The 16,785-nt window shown below is 54.9% G+C and overlaps 1 protein-coding gene across 2 annotated transcripts; it reads right to left on the reverse strand.

The window, feature by feature from the left end:
* Positions 1 to 12,306: 12,306 nt before the first annotated feature.
* Positions 12,307 to 16,274, reverse strand: SRSF1 (serine and arginine rich splicing factor 1). 2 transcript variants are annotated; one of them, XR_008467691.1, is made up of 6 exons: positions 15,627 to 16,274; positions 15,164 to 15,348; positions 14,721 to 14,893; positions 14,271 to 14,457; positions 13,737 to 13,856; positions 12,307 to 12,817 (listed from the first exon to the last, which is right to left on the reverse strand). XR_008467691.1 is itself a non-coding variant. In XM_054208817.1 (5 exons), the coding sequence occupies exons 1-5, from the start codon at positions 15,818 to 15,820 to the stop codon at positions 13,834 to 13,836; spliced, it is 762 nt and encodes a 253-aa protein (XP_054064792.1). In that variant the 5' UTR covers positions 15,821 to 16,274; the 3' UTR covers positions 12,307 to 13,833. The 2 variants fall into 2 exon arrangements, 1 of the variants encoding a protein (XP_054064792.1); XM_054208817.1 differs by having other exon boundaries at positions 12,307 to 13,856.
* Between the last annotated feature and the right edge of the window lie 511 nt (positions 16,275 to 16,785).

Genomic DNA, 16,785 nt, shown 5'->3' on the forward strand with positions numbered 1-16,785 from the left:
GGGAAGCGGGGCCGGCCCGGGGGTCGCCCGGCGCCGCGCCGGCCTCGGCCCACCAGGGGATCGTCCCAGGCCCACCCGGACTGCCCCGGCCGCCTGCAGCGGGCCGGCCCGGGCCTCGCACCCGGGCGGGCCGCGGCTCCCGGGGCTCAGAGCCCTGGTGCTGTCGCTGGCCCCCCCGGCGGGCAGGGACCTGCTGTCACCCGGGCGGTGCGGCCGCCGCTCGCCCGGCCTCAGGCCATAGGGGGGGGTTTCCCTGGCCCCCCGCCCCGGCCCGCTTTCCTGCACACCTCGGGAGCTGCAAACTTGACCGGGTTTGCTTGTATCTAAGGCATCTTCAGCGCAGCACCTGAATGCAAATCGAAGCCACAAGCAATTAAGTCTATGCTTACCGTTAATTACGTGTTTACACACATCAAGCACATCCCTGACAGGCCCTCGGCTCCCGGCACGGGGAGGGCTCCCCATGACACCCTGCTGCTCTCGGAGGACAGGGGTGGCACCTGCACCGCCACCTCGGGTGGCATCTGCAGGGTATCTGGCATTTCTCTGGCAAGCACAGGAAAAACACGAGTGCGGTGGGTGAAACTGCAGGAGGATGGATGTTTTAAAACCAGACCTCTGCTCACATGCCGGGGCCATCTTCCCCAGGACTGCGGGAGACGAGAGCAGGCTTACAAGACTTTATTTAATTTATTTCTCCCTCCTGGCTCCGATCAATCCTCTTTGCCCGGGCCCAGATCCACGCTAAGCCGTGCTGCGTGTCCAAGACCTCGGCCGCTGCGGTGTCCACTTCACTGAAACCGCCCAGCAGGTCGGGCGTGTGAAGAAATACGGCCGTGTCACCGTGGGCTTCCGTGCAGCCCGACCTCAGTCAGCCGGGCTAAACACGGCTCGCGTCGATGAGCGTTCCCATACGACTTCCTCCCTTACGGGAGAGCCGGCTGGTTTTTCTTGTCTCCTGTTACAGATAACGCAAAGGCCGGTCCCGAAGCGCCAGCTCTGTGTAACGCCGATGCCGCGCTGCTGCGGTGGTGAGGAGGGACAGCAGGGAACAAGTGGCCATGGGCAGAGGACTCACTGAGGGTCCCAGCCCACCGTCTCGGCCGTGGTTTTGTGCAATTTTGGGCGAGTCACCTGGCTCCTGCGGTGCTGGTCCTCGGCCCTCCCTGAGTGTTTCTTCACTTTCTAAGAGCATTGCAAAACAGTAGTTTTTCTGTTCAGAGTCACGGTTGCAGTTGTTTCGTGCCTCCCAAGCTATCTGCTAGCTTTTTTCCTTGAAACCCCAGCACCGGAGTCAAGTGGTTATGTCAAAATCTGTTTGCATTAAAAAAAAAAAAAAAAAAAAACCAAAACAAAAAACAAACAAACCAAAAAAAACCCCATACCCGTTTCTCAGCCTTCTGACCCCAGAGGAAATTTGTGGGTGTGTGCCAGGGGGGCTCGGAGGGGCCTGACCCGCTCAGGGGGACCTGCAGCGCTCAGAGGGAAATTCGGAGCCCACTCGTTTTTGACCACCCGCATCTGCACCCCAGTTGGCCTCTGTGCTGATGCATCCGGCGGGCAGCGCTGGAAACCTGCAAAATATCACCTTTGGTCTGCAGAAGCTCTGAATTAAGAAAAACAAACCAAAAATAGGAGTCGAAAGGGTTTGCGAGTGCATGTGCAACACACGCTCTCAGCCCTGCCGGGATCACACCGACCCGTGGTGCTCTTCCCATCGCCCCCCTGCACTCCATGTGCCACCACCGGAGCGTTTCCTCCTCCTGCCTGTCCCCGGCAGTGCAGGGGGACGCAGAAGAGCCGGGAGAGGAAACCGGCATTCACGGAGAGGGGGACACCGCTGCCACTCCTGGTTATTTTTCTGCCGGTCGGTCAGTTATTTTTGTTAACACTTATTAATGAAAACTTGGGAGAGCTCCCTTTGTGAAGGGCTCACACTCGCTTCAATTAAAGGCTAAGAAAACTACCCAAGCGTATCACTGAGTCATCGAAGAAATCCTGATGAGCACGTAGGAGGCTAAACTCCTCGTTCTTGTTTTTACAACCAAAGAACCAAGAGGGGATACGGGAACAAAACAGAGGAGGAGACTCAAAGCCTTCTTAGTGAGTTGGAAGAGAGGGACACAGAGCTGGAGCCCACTTTCCTTTCGACGGCGTCGGGCTGAGCCCCCTGAAGCCTCTCACATGCCCGGCACATCCCGCAGCGGGCAGCGATCGCTGAAAGAAAAGGAGCAAAGGGAGCCGAGGCGCTGCACAGAACGCCCGGGGGGAGAAAGAGCTCGCAGGAGCTGTGTTTGTAAAGGGCAAGTCTATGCCAAACCTGACGAACTTTCCTTTACCCAGAATTATACCTGGAAATATAAAAAGCCACAGCGTTTGAAAACACGTATTTACATTATATATGCCCCAAAGCAGAATAAACAAAGGTTAGATTTGTAAACTCTCCATCTTAATTAAAGCAGCGCTGCTTTGGACAAACCCACAGAACAGGTGGCTTGAAGTGTTGTGTTATTTAATTTATACCTTCCAGCTCCCTTAGTCATTGAGCTGGGACAGCGATAGCATCAGCAGCCACCCTGCTGCCGCGCAAGTACCCGCGGCGAGCGAGCAAAGGGAATTTCTAGGGCAGTGGGAACCGTGTGGCCCATTTACCGCCATCCCGAGGTGACTCTTTCCTGCCTTCTCAAACAAAAATCCTCCCTCCTTTCTTCCTCAGCACTTCCCGCATTGTTGGGAATGCCGGGAACGCTGCCGGGGTGTCCCCCAGCTCCAGGACAGTTGTGGGGATGCTCTTGGGGGGCCAGAACAGCACCGGGGCTGCCCCTCGGTGCTGCAGCCCTGCTCTGCCCGATGCTGGCACTGCCGAAACCCCTGCGCAGCCCTCGGCCGCTGGCGTGCCCTGCTGCCACCCAGCACGCGGCTCCCAGCCACGTCCGCCTCCGGAAGAAGCGATACCCACGGCTAATTTGTCAAACCCACCTCACGGCGCGACTCACGCAGAGGGGAGCTCTGTCCTCCACCCTGCTCAGCCACCAAACAGTTAATGAAGTGCCTATTTGCACAGGCGCCATTAGCTGCCCTGCCTGCTCGGGGATGCGGCTCCCCTCCCTGAACCCGGGAGGACCATCGAAACTACCCATTTTATCCCACAACCTTTGCAGAAGTCCCCTGTGCTTTAGGAGCCGTAATGGGACATGAGCGATACAACCCTAATTTGCTTTTCTGCTTTCTGCACATCTCCGGCGGTCACGGCGCCGATGAGCTGGGCTGGGCATGGGACCTTCACCCAGGACCTTCAAAGCCGCGGCGCTTTCCCCCAGCCCTTGCTTGCCTGCTGCCATGCCATGCTCCGATTTCGTTCGGCGAGCATGTGCTTGCATCGCTAAGAATAGAAAATGTTGTCAAATATTTCAGCTTTGGAGGAGCCCCTTTCTGTTTGTGCTCTGCTCCCCGAGCGACGCGGCGTGCTTTGAATTTCACAGCTCCGTGGGGCTGAAGAGCCCTCGAGTGTGTAAATAAGCTGCAACGACGTTACCGAGAATGTGCTCCCCGCGGGCAGCTTCCCTTCAGCTGCTTCCCAACTTCGTGTCTTCTCTGTTTTCTCTCTGCAGCCTCGACTTCCCCCCCCAAAAGCTAAAAAGAGACAGTAAAATGAAGCACAGGTTGAAGCAGAGTGCGTGCCCGCTGCAAAGCCTCAGCCCCCATCGGGACAGCCTCTGGGGCAGCACGGCCATCCTGAGGATCATTTGGTGTCCCCCGAAGAGCATCCCACCGCATCCCTCTGCCCAGCGCCCGCCGGCCAAGCGTGTCCCTGACCTGGACTAAAACCCGGGTGGAAGGTGCTGCGGGGGCAAACATGTCTCCTAGGCAGAGGGAAAGGGAAAGCTCTCACCCACCGTCATCATCTCCGCTACCACGAGATCCTGCTGCCATCCATGCCACCTGCCATCCCATGCCCTCAGGCAGCGGTGGCAGCGGTGCCCTGCCCGCACCATGCCAGGGCCACCACGCACGCCTGCCCCGGGGCTTGGCGTCAGCGCTGCCTCTGCGGAAAGCACCGTCGCCTTCTTGTAATTAGTGCATCTGAAAGATCGCTCCACTTTTGAAAAGAGGAAAATAGGATGCGGGAAATTACCAGCCAGCTCGGCTGCATCACCGCAGAAAGGCACGGTGACAATCAATGGAGAAGCAGCAAGAAGCTACTCAAAGGGAAGGAGCCTTGTTAGCAGGGCTCAGCAGGGATCGCTGAACGCTGCTCGACTCTGTTTTCATCTTTTCAGCGCCAAACTTTGTGTCGCGCGTCGCTGCAGCCGCAGTGTGGAAGGGGGTGGGGAGGGAAACTGGAAAAGCCAGCGCGATGCCCACGGCGGTGGAGTCGTGGAGCCACAGGGGCCGCACGCTGTCCTGGCAGCGGGGAGACACCCCCCCCCCCCCCAGGTCCGTACGGAGCCGGTGTCAGCTCCCACTAGGGCTCCCCGAGAGCCGGGGCATGCCCGTGCCCCCCAACAGGCAGGAAAAGCAGGAGCTGCTCCATGCTTTCAAGCACTCCCACACCAAACAGCCCCACAGAGGGTGCACCAGCCGGGAGGGAAGGGTTTGGCAGAGCTGCACGGAGGGGACCTTCCCTCCGTGCAGCTCTCCCGCACCCTTCCCTCCCGGCTGGTGCACCTTGCATCCCCCCTCGGCCACGCTGCCAAGGCACCTGCTGTGGGAAACCCTCCCTGCCTTCCCTGGGATGTCATCATCCTCCCGAATCTTTGCCATCCCCATGGATCCGGCACCATCCCCTCTCCCCGCGGCAGGTGGCTTCCCGCTTTCCCGCAGCCTGAACTCTGCGTTCCCCGCACGCAGCCCTGCCGGGGGCTGGCTGCCTTCCCCCCCCCGAGCCCGCCACACACCACAGCCGCGCGGGAGATGCTCGGTGCTTCCGGCCAGCGCGGCCTGCAGGACGGCGGCCAGCGAGCCGCGGCCGAGGAGGAGCCCGGCTATGTTTAGCCCTGCCGCCGGCGGGCAACGCGCCGGGAAAGTGGCGTTATCTCTTCCCACCTCCTTGTCCTCAGCTGCGCCGGGGCTAATCTCTGCCTGGCACCTTGAGCGGCCCAGCTGCCCCATGCCGCGAGCACCCGGTGGCCTTTTGTTATTATTTTGGTGACCTCCACCGCAACTTTTTTCCCCCCACAAAGTGGCTGCTGTCGTCTGCCGCGCCGGTGGAGCGGAAGAGCTGCCCTCCCTGCCGCTCGCCACGCTGGCCCTGGGGATGGGCAGCAGGCTGATGGCTTGTCACCGCCCTCAGGCACCTGCAAAATTACCGCCCCTGCCCCAAACGCGGGGCTGCCCATCCCGACTGCTGCCCGCAGCGGGTGCGACAGCCTGGGGCAGCCGGCACACGGAGAGGGTGGAGGATGCCATGCGGTGTGGATTGCCTACCCTTAATATCAAATATTCGCTTCTACGCACATATATATGATTTGTATATGATTTACACAAAGATATGCAGATATCCAGGATTTTCTGTTTCGCACAAGGACGTTTCAGAGACCTGCTGGCGGGTGCTGGCTGACGCCGGCTGCACCCTCCTCCCCGCGCTGCCCCCGGTGCTTCGCCTTTCAGCCACCGCTTGCTCTCCAGAAAAGCATCCACACTTTGATTTGAAAACTTCCCGAGACAGAGCACGTACCAATTACTTAGCGCCGCGCTCCTCCGGTTAATCACCAGTGACCATTTTTAGTAATAATTCCTGTGGGGCCAAGGACTGCAGGGAAACATCCGCTTCTGCCTCGCTCCCCTTCCCACCATCTGCCCCGGCTCCTCCTGGGCACGGGATGTATGGCAGCAGGCACATAAGGTCAGTGCATTTAGGGGAAAAAAAAAAACCACGGCCACTGAATTAGAGCAGCCGAGCCGGCAAGGAAATCCTAGCGCTAATCCCTGATCTTTCACTGACACACGGCAAAGCTCGGACAAGCCGGCTGCCTCCCTCCTCCCCAGCCGCAGCTGGAAAATGTGGATAATGCTGCATTACCTTCCCCGCAGGGCTGCTGCGATTAATAGTGGCGAAGAGCTCGGAAATCCTTTGGGGAAGGGAATGGCGATAGCGGGGATTAATACCCGGCTAAATGGCCACGGTCCCCCAAGACCCAACTTGTGCCTTTGCCAACGCTGTGCCCCATTTTCTTTATTTTTTGCTATTTTCTTTTTTTTTTCCCCCCCCAGGCCCCGGGTGTTATTTAATCTCATTTGGCAGCTATGGATTGCCTCCCAAAGAATCGATGGTTGTGCATTCGGCTGTATCGCTCAGCGCATCCCATGGGGATAAGCATCTTTGGCCGGTGGGAGCCTCGGGCAGAGCATCCCCGCTCTGGCGGAGTGGGGATGCTTTGCCCGAGGATCCCGCCGGCCAAGGATCTGACTCTGCACCATATTTCCAAAAAGATGAACAAAATCTTTGGCCATACCCACCGACTGTTGCAGAGCCGGGCACCTCCGGCTCAAAGGAATTTCGGTGCCGTCAAGAAAAGGTCCAAGACCCCACCTGGAGTCCTGCATCCAGCTTTGGAATTCCTCAGCACAAGAAGGACGTGGAGAGCGGGGCCAGATGAGGCCCCGGAGATGCTGGGAGGGCTGGAGCCCCTCTGCTGTGAGGACAGGCTGAGAGAGCTGGGGGGGTTCAGCCTGGAGAAGAGAAGGCTCCGGGGAGACCTTAGAGCCCCTTCCAGTCCCTAAAGAGGCTCCAGGAAAGCTGGGGAGGGACTTTGGATCAGGGAGGTGAGCCATGGGACAAGGGGGATTGGTTTTAAACAGAAAATGGGGAGATTTAGGGAGATATTAGAAGAAATTCTTTGCTGTGAGGGCGGTGAGCCCCTGGCCCAGGTTGCCCAGAGCAGCTGTGGCTGCCCCATCCCTGGAGGGGTTCAAGGCCAGGTTGGACGGGGCTTGGAGCAACCTGGGCTGGTGGGAGGTGTCCCTGCCCAGGGCAGGGGGTGGCACTGGGTGGGCTTTAAGTTCCCTCCCAACCCAAACCATCCTGTGATTCTACGATTCTACCATCCTGCAATGCTCCCCATGCCTTCCCTCTCACCTGCACCCTGCAGCTTTCCAACGCGGGCTTTAAAAACACGCACGTCTTTGGGGCAGGAGCAACAACGTGGCTAACGGAGGCAGAGTCAAATCCCAGCCAGAGCCGAGCGCGGAGGAAGTTTCCCCCCTGCCCCCGCTCCAAGTTTGAAACAGTATTAAAAAAAAAAAAATCACTAGAAAAAACCCAGACCTGCCCTTTGTCAGAAGGAAAATACCCAGAGTTCAGCAAACTGCCAAGTCTGTCATGTTTTAAATTTCCGCTGGCGCGCTGGAGGCAGCTGCGTGCCGCAGCCTCTCGGCAGCGAGTGAAACACCCTGCGCCGTCCCTGCCGCGGGAGCCCAGTGCCGGGGCCGTGCTGGCAAATCCTCCCAGGTAGACATCTGCGTGGTCCGAGCTCGTCAGCATCCATCGCGGCGGCAGCTTCACGGAGCGCAACCAAAGTCACGCCACAAACGGGGTATTTTTAAAAAAAAAAATAAAATAAAAAATTATACCCGAAGCGTGAATCGTTAGCTGAGTCATAGAAATATGAAACTCACTTAAGGGATGAATTAGAGCTATTAGAATACAGGGGTAATTACTCATGTGAACAATGCCCTTCTCAACTCTTTAATGATTACACAAATTAGCGCATAAAATTACGTTAATAGCCCTACAACTGTTGCGAATACACGCAGCCCCTCTGGTTGGGAGGGGATGAGCAGCTGGCTGAGCCCGGAGCCCCTCACCGAGCCCGGAGCCCATCACCGAGCCCGGGCCAGGACTGCAGCTCCGTGCCTGCCCCATGGATCTGCCGGGCTCCACGTCCTTGCCACAGCTCTACCAGGCTCCGTGCCCATCCCATGGATCTGCCAGTCTCTGTGCCCGTCCCACAGCTCTGCCGGGCTCCACGCCTGTCCCATGGATCTGCCGGGCTCTGTGCCCACCCTGCAGGTCTGTGCGCTCTGTGCCCGTCCCATGGATCTGCCAGGCTCCATGCTTGTCCCATAGCTCTGCCAGGCTCCGTGCCCGTCCTGCGGCTCTGCCAGGCTCCATGCCCATCCCACAGCTCTGTGGGCTCTGTGCCCATCCCATGGATCTGCCAGGCTCCGTGGCCGTCCCGCAGCTCTGCCAGGCTCCATGCCCGTCCTGCAGCTCTGCCGAGATCCATGCCCATCCTGCAGCTCCACCGGGCTGAGCCAAAGCGCAGCGCGGCACAGACGGGTACATCAGGCTCTGCAGCCTGACTCACTCGCCTTCTTCAGGCGTGCTGGAGAGGGATTTTAGGGAACATTTGTTACACACGGAACTTCCTGGAATCTGCTTTTCTGTTTTGGTCCCCCCCCACCCCCCCCTTTAAATTCAGCTACTTGAAACAGCTTCAACTGCAATTCAAGATAAACTGCTCTTCACTGTGCAGGTGCAGCGAGGATTATCTTGCACTCGGCATAGTGGACTCTTACCAAAGCTGTAGCTATTTTTAGCCAATCTAGAAATTACTATAATTTTGCTCTACAGCTAAAAACTAACTGCTGCTGTCAGGAGTAAGAAATCTTGAGCCGCGACTAACACACGCGGGCAGATCAATGAATGAGCCTGCTCTTCTAAAGCAGAAGTTTCTGTTCAAACCCAAAACAAACAACAACAAAAAAAAACCCCAAACTGTGGTTTCAAGGAGAAACCACAGGTTTTCTAGCCATTTCTATTTCAGCGCTAGCTAATGTTTGGTTTATTAAGTACTCCGCAATGGGTAGGATGAGCGATAGAGGCGGGGTTCCCTCCCTCCCTCCCCGCCGCACAATGACGGCAGTATCGTGCTCCGTGCCGCCGGGCAGCTGCGCCGGCCGCGGGCAGGACAGAGGGGACACACAGCCCCGGGGGGACAATCGCCCTCAGTGTGCCGACAAAGCCGCACTATCGGAAGCGCGGGACCTTGTGAAAAGGCAGATTTCCCCATGCAGAAATGGCAGAGAGCTGCTGGGCGCCAGGGAGGCAACGCCGCACCTGCCCAATTCCACCCAGGACGTGCAACCGGCCAGGAAACCTCTGTCCTTGTGGTGGACAACACAATGGTTTCAGAGAGGGGGTTAAGTTGGTGTGCCCCCTCCTCCTTAACAAAGGGGTTTCATTCAGGCATTCCCATCTTCCAGTTACTAGCCCTTTCCATTTTCTTCAGAGCCAATGGACTCTTGAATGAGTTTTGGGAAGAACACATTCATAAAAAGACACTTGGTGCCTTGGTTTTGATGTTTAACTCCTCGAAAATACATCCCCAGAACAAGCACCTGCAGAAGAGCTACCGAACAGCTCCTGCTGCCTTCCAGTGGAATCTGTTTCCGCTAATTTATCTAAGACATTAAAATAAACTGAAGCAAGTTTTACCCAAGAGCCGGAGCTGGGCAAGCGGGTGACTGGCGAGGTCGGTGCCTGAAAGCCAGCGCTCCCTGAGGGGCTCATCTTCACCCGCAGCCCCAGAAGCCAAAGGCCCCCCCCGGGCAGGAGCGACTGCTCCCAACACTCAGCTCACCCCCACCCATCGCAGGAACAAAGTTAATGAACTCATAGAGACATTGTGCAATTAAAAACTGAGAGTATGTCAGAAAGCATGGACTCCTCCATCTAACTTCTCCCAGCACTACCAAAACCGGTTTGTAGCACGTTTCCAAGAAATTAATTTAATTCCTCTGTTTGCAAAGCCCATTACGTCAATTAGAGAACACGACACCCCCCCGAAGACAGCGAGACACCCTGGCTGCTGCAGAGAACCAGAAATGAAAAACACAAAGCACTTGGGGAAAGTCCAGTGTGACCCAGTGAAATGGGCTTCCCTGCTCCAGCAGCTGCGCGTCCGGCTGTCGGCAGTACGACAGCAGAAGAGATTTTACAGGAAAAAGGCATGAAAAGCACCAGAGCTTTTGCACCGTGATGTTTTATTACAGGATCTCAAAGCGCGTTACAAACACCAGCGCTGAACAGTGTCGTGGGGTACAGACAGGAGGACAAAGGGAAGGGGCCGGTCGCAGCGCGCGATGCCGGGACAGACGCAGAGCGGCAGGGACAGGGACAAGCAGGGCATCCGCCGTGGCAACCCCACCTCTCTCCCCTCGGTGTGGGAAGCCAAAACGTGAGAAAGAACTTCAGGATGGCTCCATTCCTTTCCATTTTTCCACAAAAACGCAGCGTTTCCACTTAAGAGGGAGGACCAGCAGCCTTCTTGCAGAGGTACGGTGCCCACCAGGTCGCTAAGGAGCTTTGCAGGCAAGTGACAAGGTCCACAAATCCCAGCGTAGAGGACGGCCGGTGTCACCGCCTCCTCCTCGGCGGAGTTCAGTGCCCTCCCACGCTCCCCCCGGCCTTTCGGGGGGGTGGTGTTTACTACAGCTGCAAACCACTTAGAGACAACCTCCCAAGCAAATAATTGTTAAGTATTTCCCACTCACAGGGCTCAGCTGCACCCAACGGGGCCAAAGCACCAACCCGCTCCCCGCACACCCCTCGCCTGCCAGCTCCGCACCTTCCAGCACCTCTATCATCACAGCTCCTACGGGTACTCCCCCACCTTGAAGTTAGCTGAACCACCCCTTAAATTAGCGCACCAGCAAATTAATTAGCTCCTTATGAACTTGTTTAGAAACTCTGGACTCCCTGGGCCAGAACCCACTCTCCTATTCCAGGGACCAGACTGTAACCCCTTTGTCTACCACGGTCCCGGCCTGCACCGCTCTTCCCCGCCACCCCCCCGTGAAATTGACTTTTTTCCCAATCCCTACCCAGTCAGAAAGCGATTCTCTATCAGTCCTCTCCAAATGCCACTTCACTTCAGCAAAACGAAACTCTTCAGGTTCCCTGCTGGGAAAGAAAACATTCCGCCTCCCTGAGCACACTCGTAACCTTTGCTTTAAAACCGCTCCCATTTCACCTTTTTTGAGTGCAGGCGACAGAACCGATCAATGCCCAGAAGGGTTTGGGGTTTTTTGGGCCAAACTTCCCCTTTCCTCAGTAGCACACCCCCACACGTTGCCGGTTCTGCTCCTGTTTCCCACACCCAGGCGAACAAACTCCACAAAAGCCACCCCAGCTCATCCCTACAGCTCTTCTTCCCCTCCACTATCAGCCCACAGCCACCCCAGCACTTGAGCGTGTTCTGTCCATAACAGCTTTTACCCTCCCTAAATACAGTGCTTTGCTATCAGGATTTCATCGTTTTTGGAAAAACCTCATATACACATCTTTGGCAATACAGTATTCTGCAGGGAAACAACTTTCTGTAACAAATCACTATCTCAGTCACCGCACGCAGAACCCTTCACAGTAGTATGCGTGCCACACTCAAAACCCAAATCTGCTAATCCTGCCCCAAACATAAATCCCACCTTACCACAAAAAGCAACCCTCCTGCCCCTCTCCACACTGGACCCTGCGTTTCCCTGCCATACAGAAGCAACCCACAGTCATCCATTTCTGAAAAGCAAAGTATACACTATTTACACAAGCGCCCTATTTAAACATTAACCTGATCGCTCTCCAGGACAGTCCCACAAACGGGCAATTATACTCTGCAGAAAGAAACACCTCTGTGCTGACACTCTGCTCCGTAATTCATCGTAAATTAAAACACATTCAAACACAATCAATGTCATTTCATCAGACAACTAAAGGCATATTCGCATACTCCCCGTTCCGCGATCAGAACGCTGCCCGAGGGAAGGTACCGCGTTCCCAGCCTGGCCTCAAGCTCCAAGCGCCACGGGGCTGCCACTGCCCCACGCCTACGCCGGCAGCGACAGCTCGGTCATCACTCACCGACCTGCCGCTAAAGCCTGCTCCTTAATAACCCGCATCATTACTTGCCTCCCGTCCAACACTTGGTACTGGGAAGTTCCACACACACCAGTTCTACCCGTATTTATTTCCAAGAGGATCACGGGGGGGAGCACGGAGCCAGATTAATCTCACATTCCCCTCTGTGATCTCTTTAGAATAGTATCGTTAGCAACAACATTCATATTAAACCATCCGCCTTTAAGCGGGAAGAATTCTTTCTTTTCACCTACTCATATAATAAATTCCACCCATTTCCCAGGGAACTGATCCTTTATTTAGGAGAAGCTCAAACATCAACGCTTCCTGTGAAACACTACATCTCTGTTGAACACAAAAGCCTTTTGTCTGAAAACTTGCGATTTAACAAAAGCTACAGTGGCAAGCAAAGACTACGACTCTTAGCAACAAATGATGACAACCATGCATGTTTTTTTAAAAATTTTATTTGTCAAAGAAAAAAGGCAATAGCCAATTGAAAACCTACTTAATCTTTAACTCCAATTTTTGTCTTTAAATTTAGAGAAATGACTTATTTACTTTTTTTTTTTTTAAACAAACCCCCCTTTTTTTCCCCTTTAACGTTTACCATCTACTCGTGCTGAATCCTTCCAAGGAGATTGCTCCAGCGTACCTCTCCAGGTCCTCGCTTTGCTCCTTTTACCAAAAAAATGAAAAACTCCATCGTGCATCTTAAGGGCTCCAATCGTCAAAAATAGGAAAAAAAAAATATCTTTGGAATAGCCAATTGAGTTGAATAAAAAAAATCCACACGAATGCGGTTTGGTTGGGGCAGGAATCCACTCCTATGTTCCTGGTAATTTGATCCCGCTCCATGAATCCTTGTAATTCAGCCTCCCTATCCTATCCACATTATGATTTGAATCCAATGATCCAGCTCCAAGGATTGGGATCCAGTGAGCCCTCTCCAATCCAAACCTTTATAACCAGCAAAACCAAAAAAGAGGAGGCAAAAAGTTAGATACTGTAATGAAAAAATAGGATTCTGGGGAATGATCAGTTATGTTTGCCATCAATTAATACAGATGTACATTAATAACTATCAATTCCCCAAAACAAACTTTTGAATGGTGATGCTCAGATAAATTTTCAGAAATGTTAATTACTATTTGGAGGAAACATTGTAATATTTACAATATGTCAACTGAAAATGCCAACATACTCATTGCTCGTACGGTGGTGTGCTACAGGTTTTGTGGTTGCAAAAAATGTTTATGAAACTGGAAAAGCTTACTGCTAAGGCTATCCACCTACTGTACGTCTGATCTATAGCTAGCACTCCCAGCTGGAAGGTAACAAAATTAACTAACCGGAGTTTTCAAACATATCGGTGAGTCAATTGTGAATTAGTCTGAGGGGGCAGGGCTGAGGCTTAAGAAATTATTCCCAACTAGGTTTTCTATTTTTCCTTTCATTCTGATACTTAAAAAAATGAAATAGCAACGCTGTATCAGTCACACAGAGGACATGCAGATTTTAGCAGTATTGATATTATACTCTGATTTAAAGATACCCTTGATCTACTACAAGTGTACGAATACTACGTTAACATTAACACTTGTAACCAAATGCTGCATGACAAAGGAAACCAATACTCCCACCCCCGTCCCAGTTTATTCCTTTAAAAAACTAGAATGGAGTAAGATAATTACAAAAGCAAGTACTTAGCCACAATTGCCCGAAAAAAAAAAAGTTTTAAAGAAAAGAGCAATTGTAGTTTGCGGTAACTAGAACATGTCTGAAGTGACACATAGGTGCACGTACTCAATTAGCCTGTCTCTCAGTATAAGGTCAATACTGCCAAGTTCATCTGTGACAATAGCACTTGGAGTCATACCATTGCCTCCATTATTGATCTGATCCTCCTCAATCCTCCTTTTGACAATCCTAAAATGATTGACATGTGCTCCACAATCCTTTAATCCAAAGCATTCTTAATCCATCTCTTCAGATATGTCTACAGAAAGACACACGAAAAGGCAAGATAAAATATAAGATCCCCCAGAAGAGACAAGTTAGCCACAAACATCCCAACATCCCCAGCTCGTATAAACCATAGCTGAACACTGAGACATTTACACAGCAATACCACAGTTCGAAGAATGTTGGTATTTAACTAGAACTAAATTGAAACGATCCTGACTGACATCAATTAAAATACAATTTACCAAAAACATGAGGGGAATGTTGATGTTAAGGAGCAAATACTCACTAGGGATTTTACACAAGAATGCAATTCAACACTTCAGCCAATTTGAATAAAACAGTTTGAATTAAAAAAAAAATAATGAAAGACTGTACTAAGTAAAAGGAAAACTGTGTACAACATGGGGTTCTACAAAAAGATCAGAGCTAGTGATCGTTTATGTACGAGATCGGGATCTGCTGTGGCGGGGAGAGTAGCGTGGAGATCCTCTGCTTCTTCTTGGGGAATAACTGCGGCTTCTGCTGTTGCTTCGACTACGGCTTCTGCTACGACTACGGCTGCGTGAACGAGATCTTCCATAGCTTGGGCTTCTTGGGCCATCAACTTTAACACGGATGTAGGCAGTTTCTCCCTATTGAATAGACAGAACTTTCGATTGAAAAGTCTAGGCTTTAGGGCCATCTTTTTAGGCATGCTGACAGACTGAAGATATCGTTTACTACAGCACGGAAATAGACATCAAAGCTTTAAAGTCTATCTCCTGACAAACGGACCACAGGCTTATTTAGCTGCTTTGTATATAAACAATGAACACCACATGTTCCTTACCTTCAAATCCTACTGGTAAGCCCCTTGTATCCAATTCTGGCCAAAGAAAGTAAGTATGAAACCTACCTCATGAGATCTAAATTTAGTGTTATCCAGTTTTCGCACAGCGTAGGTCATATCTTCCTTCCGTACAAATTCCACGACACCAGTGCCATCTCGGAAAACATCAGCATAACATACATCACCTGCTTCACGCATGTGATCCTTTAAATCCTGCCAACTTCCACTTGGAGGCAGCCCTATATAAAAAGGAATGCATTAAAACCCGATTATATTCTCATCGTCTGCAGTTACAGCATTAACTTGCAGCAAACAAAAAGGACTGTGGAGCAAGCAGACGGGCTGCCTCGAGGAGCTATTCGCATCCTACGGACAGCATTCCACCCAGGCTACAAAAGACGATGCTTTTTAAGAAGCAACACGGAGCTGCATCCCCCTTGGCCGGGAAGGTTGCCTGGAATACCCCGGGGGAGCGCTTAGGCCGAGAGAGAGAGAGAGAAAGAACTCACCCGAGACGATCACTCTGTACTCCGAGCGCCGGGACGGGGGGCCGTACCTGCCCCGGGGGGCTCCGCCTCCGCCGCCGCCGCCGCCACCTCTACCGGTACCCCGGCCGCTCCGAGGGAATTCCACGCGGAGGCGATACCCATCGTAGTCGTAGCCGTCCCGCCCGTAGACGGCGTCCTCCGCATCCCTGCGGGACGGGACGGGGCGGTGAGCGCGGCCGCCCTGCCCACGCACCGCCCCCCTCCCCCCCCGCCTTTGTTCCCGCTTCCCGCCGGCCCCACCCCGCGCCGCTTCCCCCACATCCCCCCCCGGGACCCCGGCGGCGGCGGGGGGGCCGTCAGCGCGGCCCGATGGCGCTGCGCGGAGACAGGCAGCTCCCGGGCGGCTGCCCCCGCCTCAGGCCCAGGGCTGAAGGGGGACACGGACACCCCAAGGGAGCGGGGGGGGGAGGGGGGAGTTTCTCACCTGGGGTCCTCAAACTCGACGAAGGCGAAGGGTGGGCCTCCGCGGCGGTTCTTGAGGTCGATGTCGCGGATGGCCCCGTACTTGTAGAAGACGTCCTCGATGTCCTTGGTGCGGATGTCGGGGGGCAGGTTCCCCACGTAGATGCGGCAGTCGTTGTTGCCGGCTGGGCCGCGGATCACGCCCCCTCCGGACATGGCAAGGTCAGCAATGGCTGCGGCGGTAGAGGGCCGGAGCGCAGAGAGCGGGCGGGCGAGAGGGCGCGGGGCCGGGCCGGGCAGAGGGGAGCGCACACGCCGCCTCCCCCAACAACCGCTTCAAAATGGCGACGGCGGCTCCCCTCGCGGTCCTACTGCGCGCAGCGATTTCACCCCGGGACGCAGCACCGCCCGCGCTGGCAGAGAACCAAGCGGAGACCGTGTCTTCCGCCGCGCCCTCACTCCTCCACCCTGCGCATGCGCCGCGCCGGAGAAAAGTAGTCCCTCCTTTCTCGCCTCGCGGCCGCTCCACCGGAGAAGCCGAGCCCGTTCTGGCGGCGCCGCTGCCGAGCGCGGGGACGCGACGAGCCCGGTTTTCCCTCCCAAAGCCGCAGCTGCCCGCCGCGGGCAAAGAACGCAACTCCCGGCCGCGGTCGGTGCGGCGGCAGCCCGTATGGCGTCACATCCGGTGCGGCGCCCGCGCCAAGAAGGCCCGGCCGGGGCAGGCGCGGGTGTATCCCACAGTGCACCGCGGCGGCGGTTGGCGCCAAGGCGCGGGGCGTGTCCCACAATGCACCGCGGGGGGTGGGGGGGGGAGGGGAGTCGGGCCGTGTGCAGCGGCTGAGAGGGGGCGGGATGGTGGCGGGGCAGGCAGGGAGAGGATCGGTCTCCGTCCCGGGCAGGAGGGCTGAGGCCGCAGATCACGGCCCCGTCACATTGTGGCGTGGGGAAAAGGGGTTCTGTCCACTCCCCGGCGGGCGGGAGGGCCGAGGGGAGGATGGAGGTAGGCTGAGACCGGCTCGCCCGCGCTGAGGTAAAATGGCTGCCCTGAGGGCACAGGGAGCTGAATCTAGGCCTGTGTCCAGTGCTCAGCCATGCGAGCATCCTGCTTACGTGTCCCCTTCAGTAGAGCGTTAAAGTTCAGTTTTAGGCCTGTTGGGTTCTTGTTTGGTTTGGTTTGTTGG

The sequence above is a fragment of the Rissa tridactyla genome, chromosome 7 (genome assembly GCF_028500815.1).
Source record: "Rissa tridactyla isolate bRisTri1 chromosome 7, bRisTri1.patW.cur.20221130, whole genome shotgun sequence".
Classification (NCBI taxonomy): Eukaryota; Metazoa; Chordata; class Aves; order Charadriiformes; family Laridae; genus Rissa; species Rissa tridactyla.

What these genes read in the sequence shown, in the direction of transcription:
- SRSF1 (XM_054208817.1), bottom strand. Translation starts at nt 15,820, where the DNA reads ATGTCCGGAGGGGGCGTGATCCGCGGCCCAGCCGGCAACAACGACTGC. An exon ending in GTCGAGTTTGAGGACCCCAG is followed by an intron (nt 15,349 to 15,626) that starts GTGAGAAACTCC and finishes CCCGTCCCGCAG; the next exon opens with GGATGCGGAGGACGCCGTCT. An exon ending in GTACAGAGTGATCGTCTCGG is followed by an intron (nt 14,894 to 15,163) that starts GTGAGTTCTTTC and finishes CTTTTTATATAG; the next exon opens with GGCTGCCTCCAAGTGGAAGT.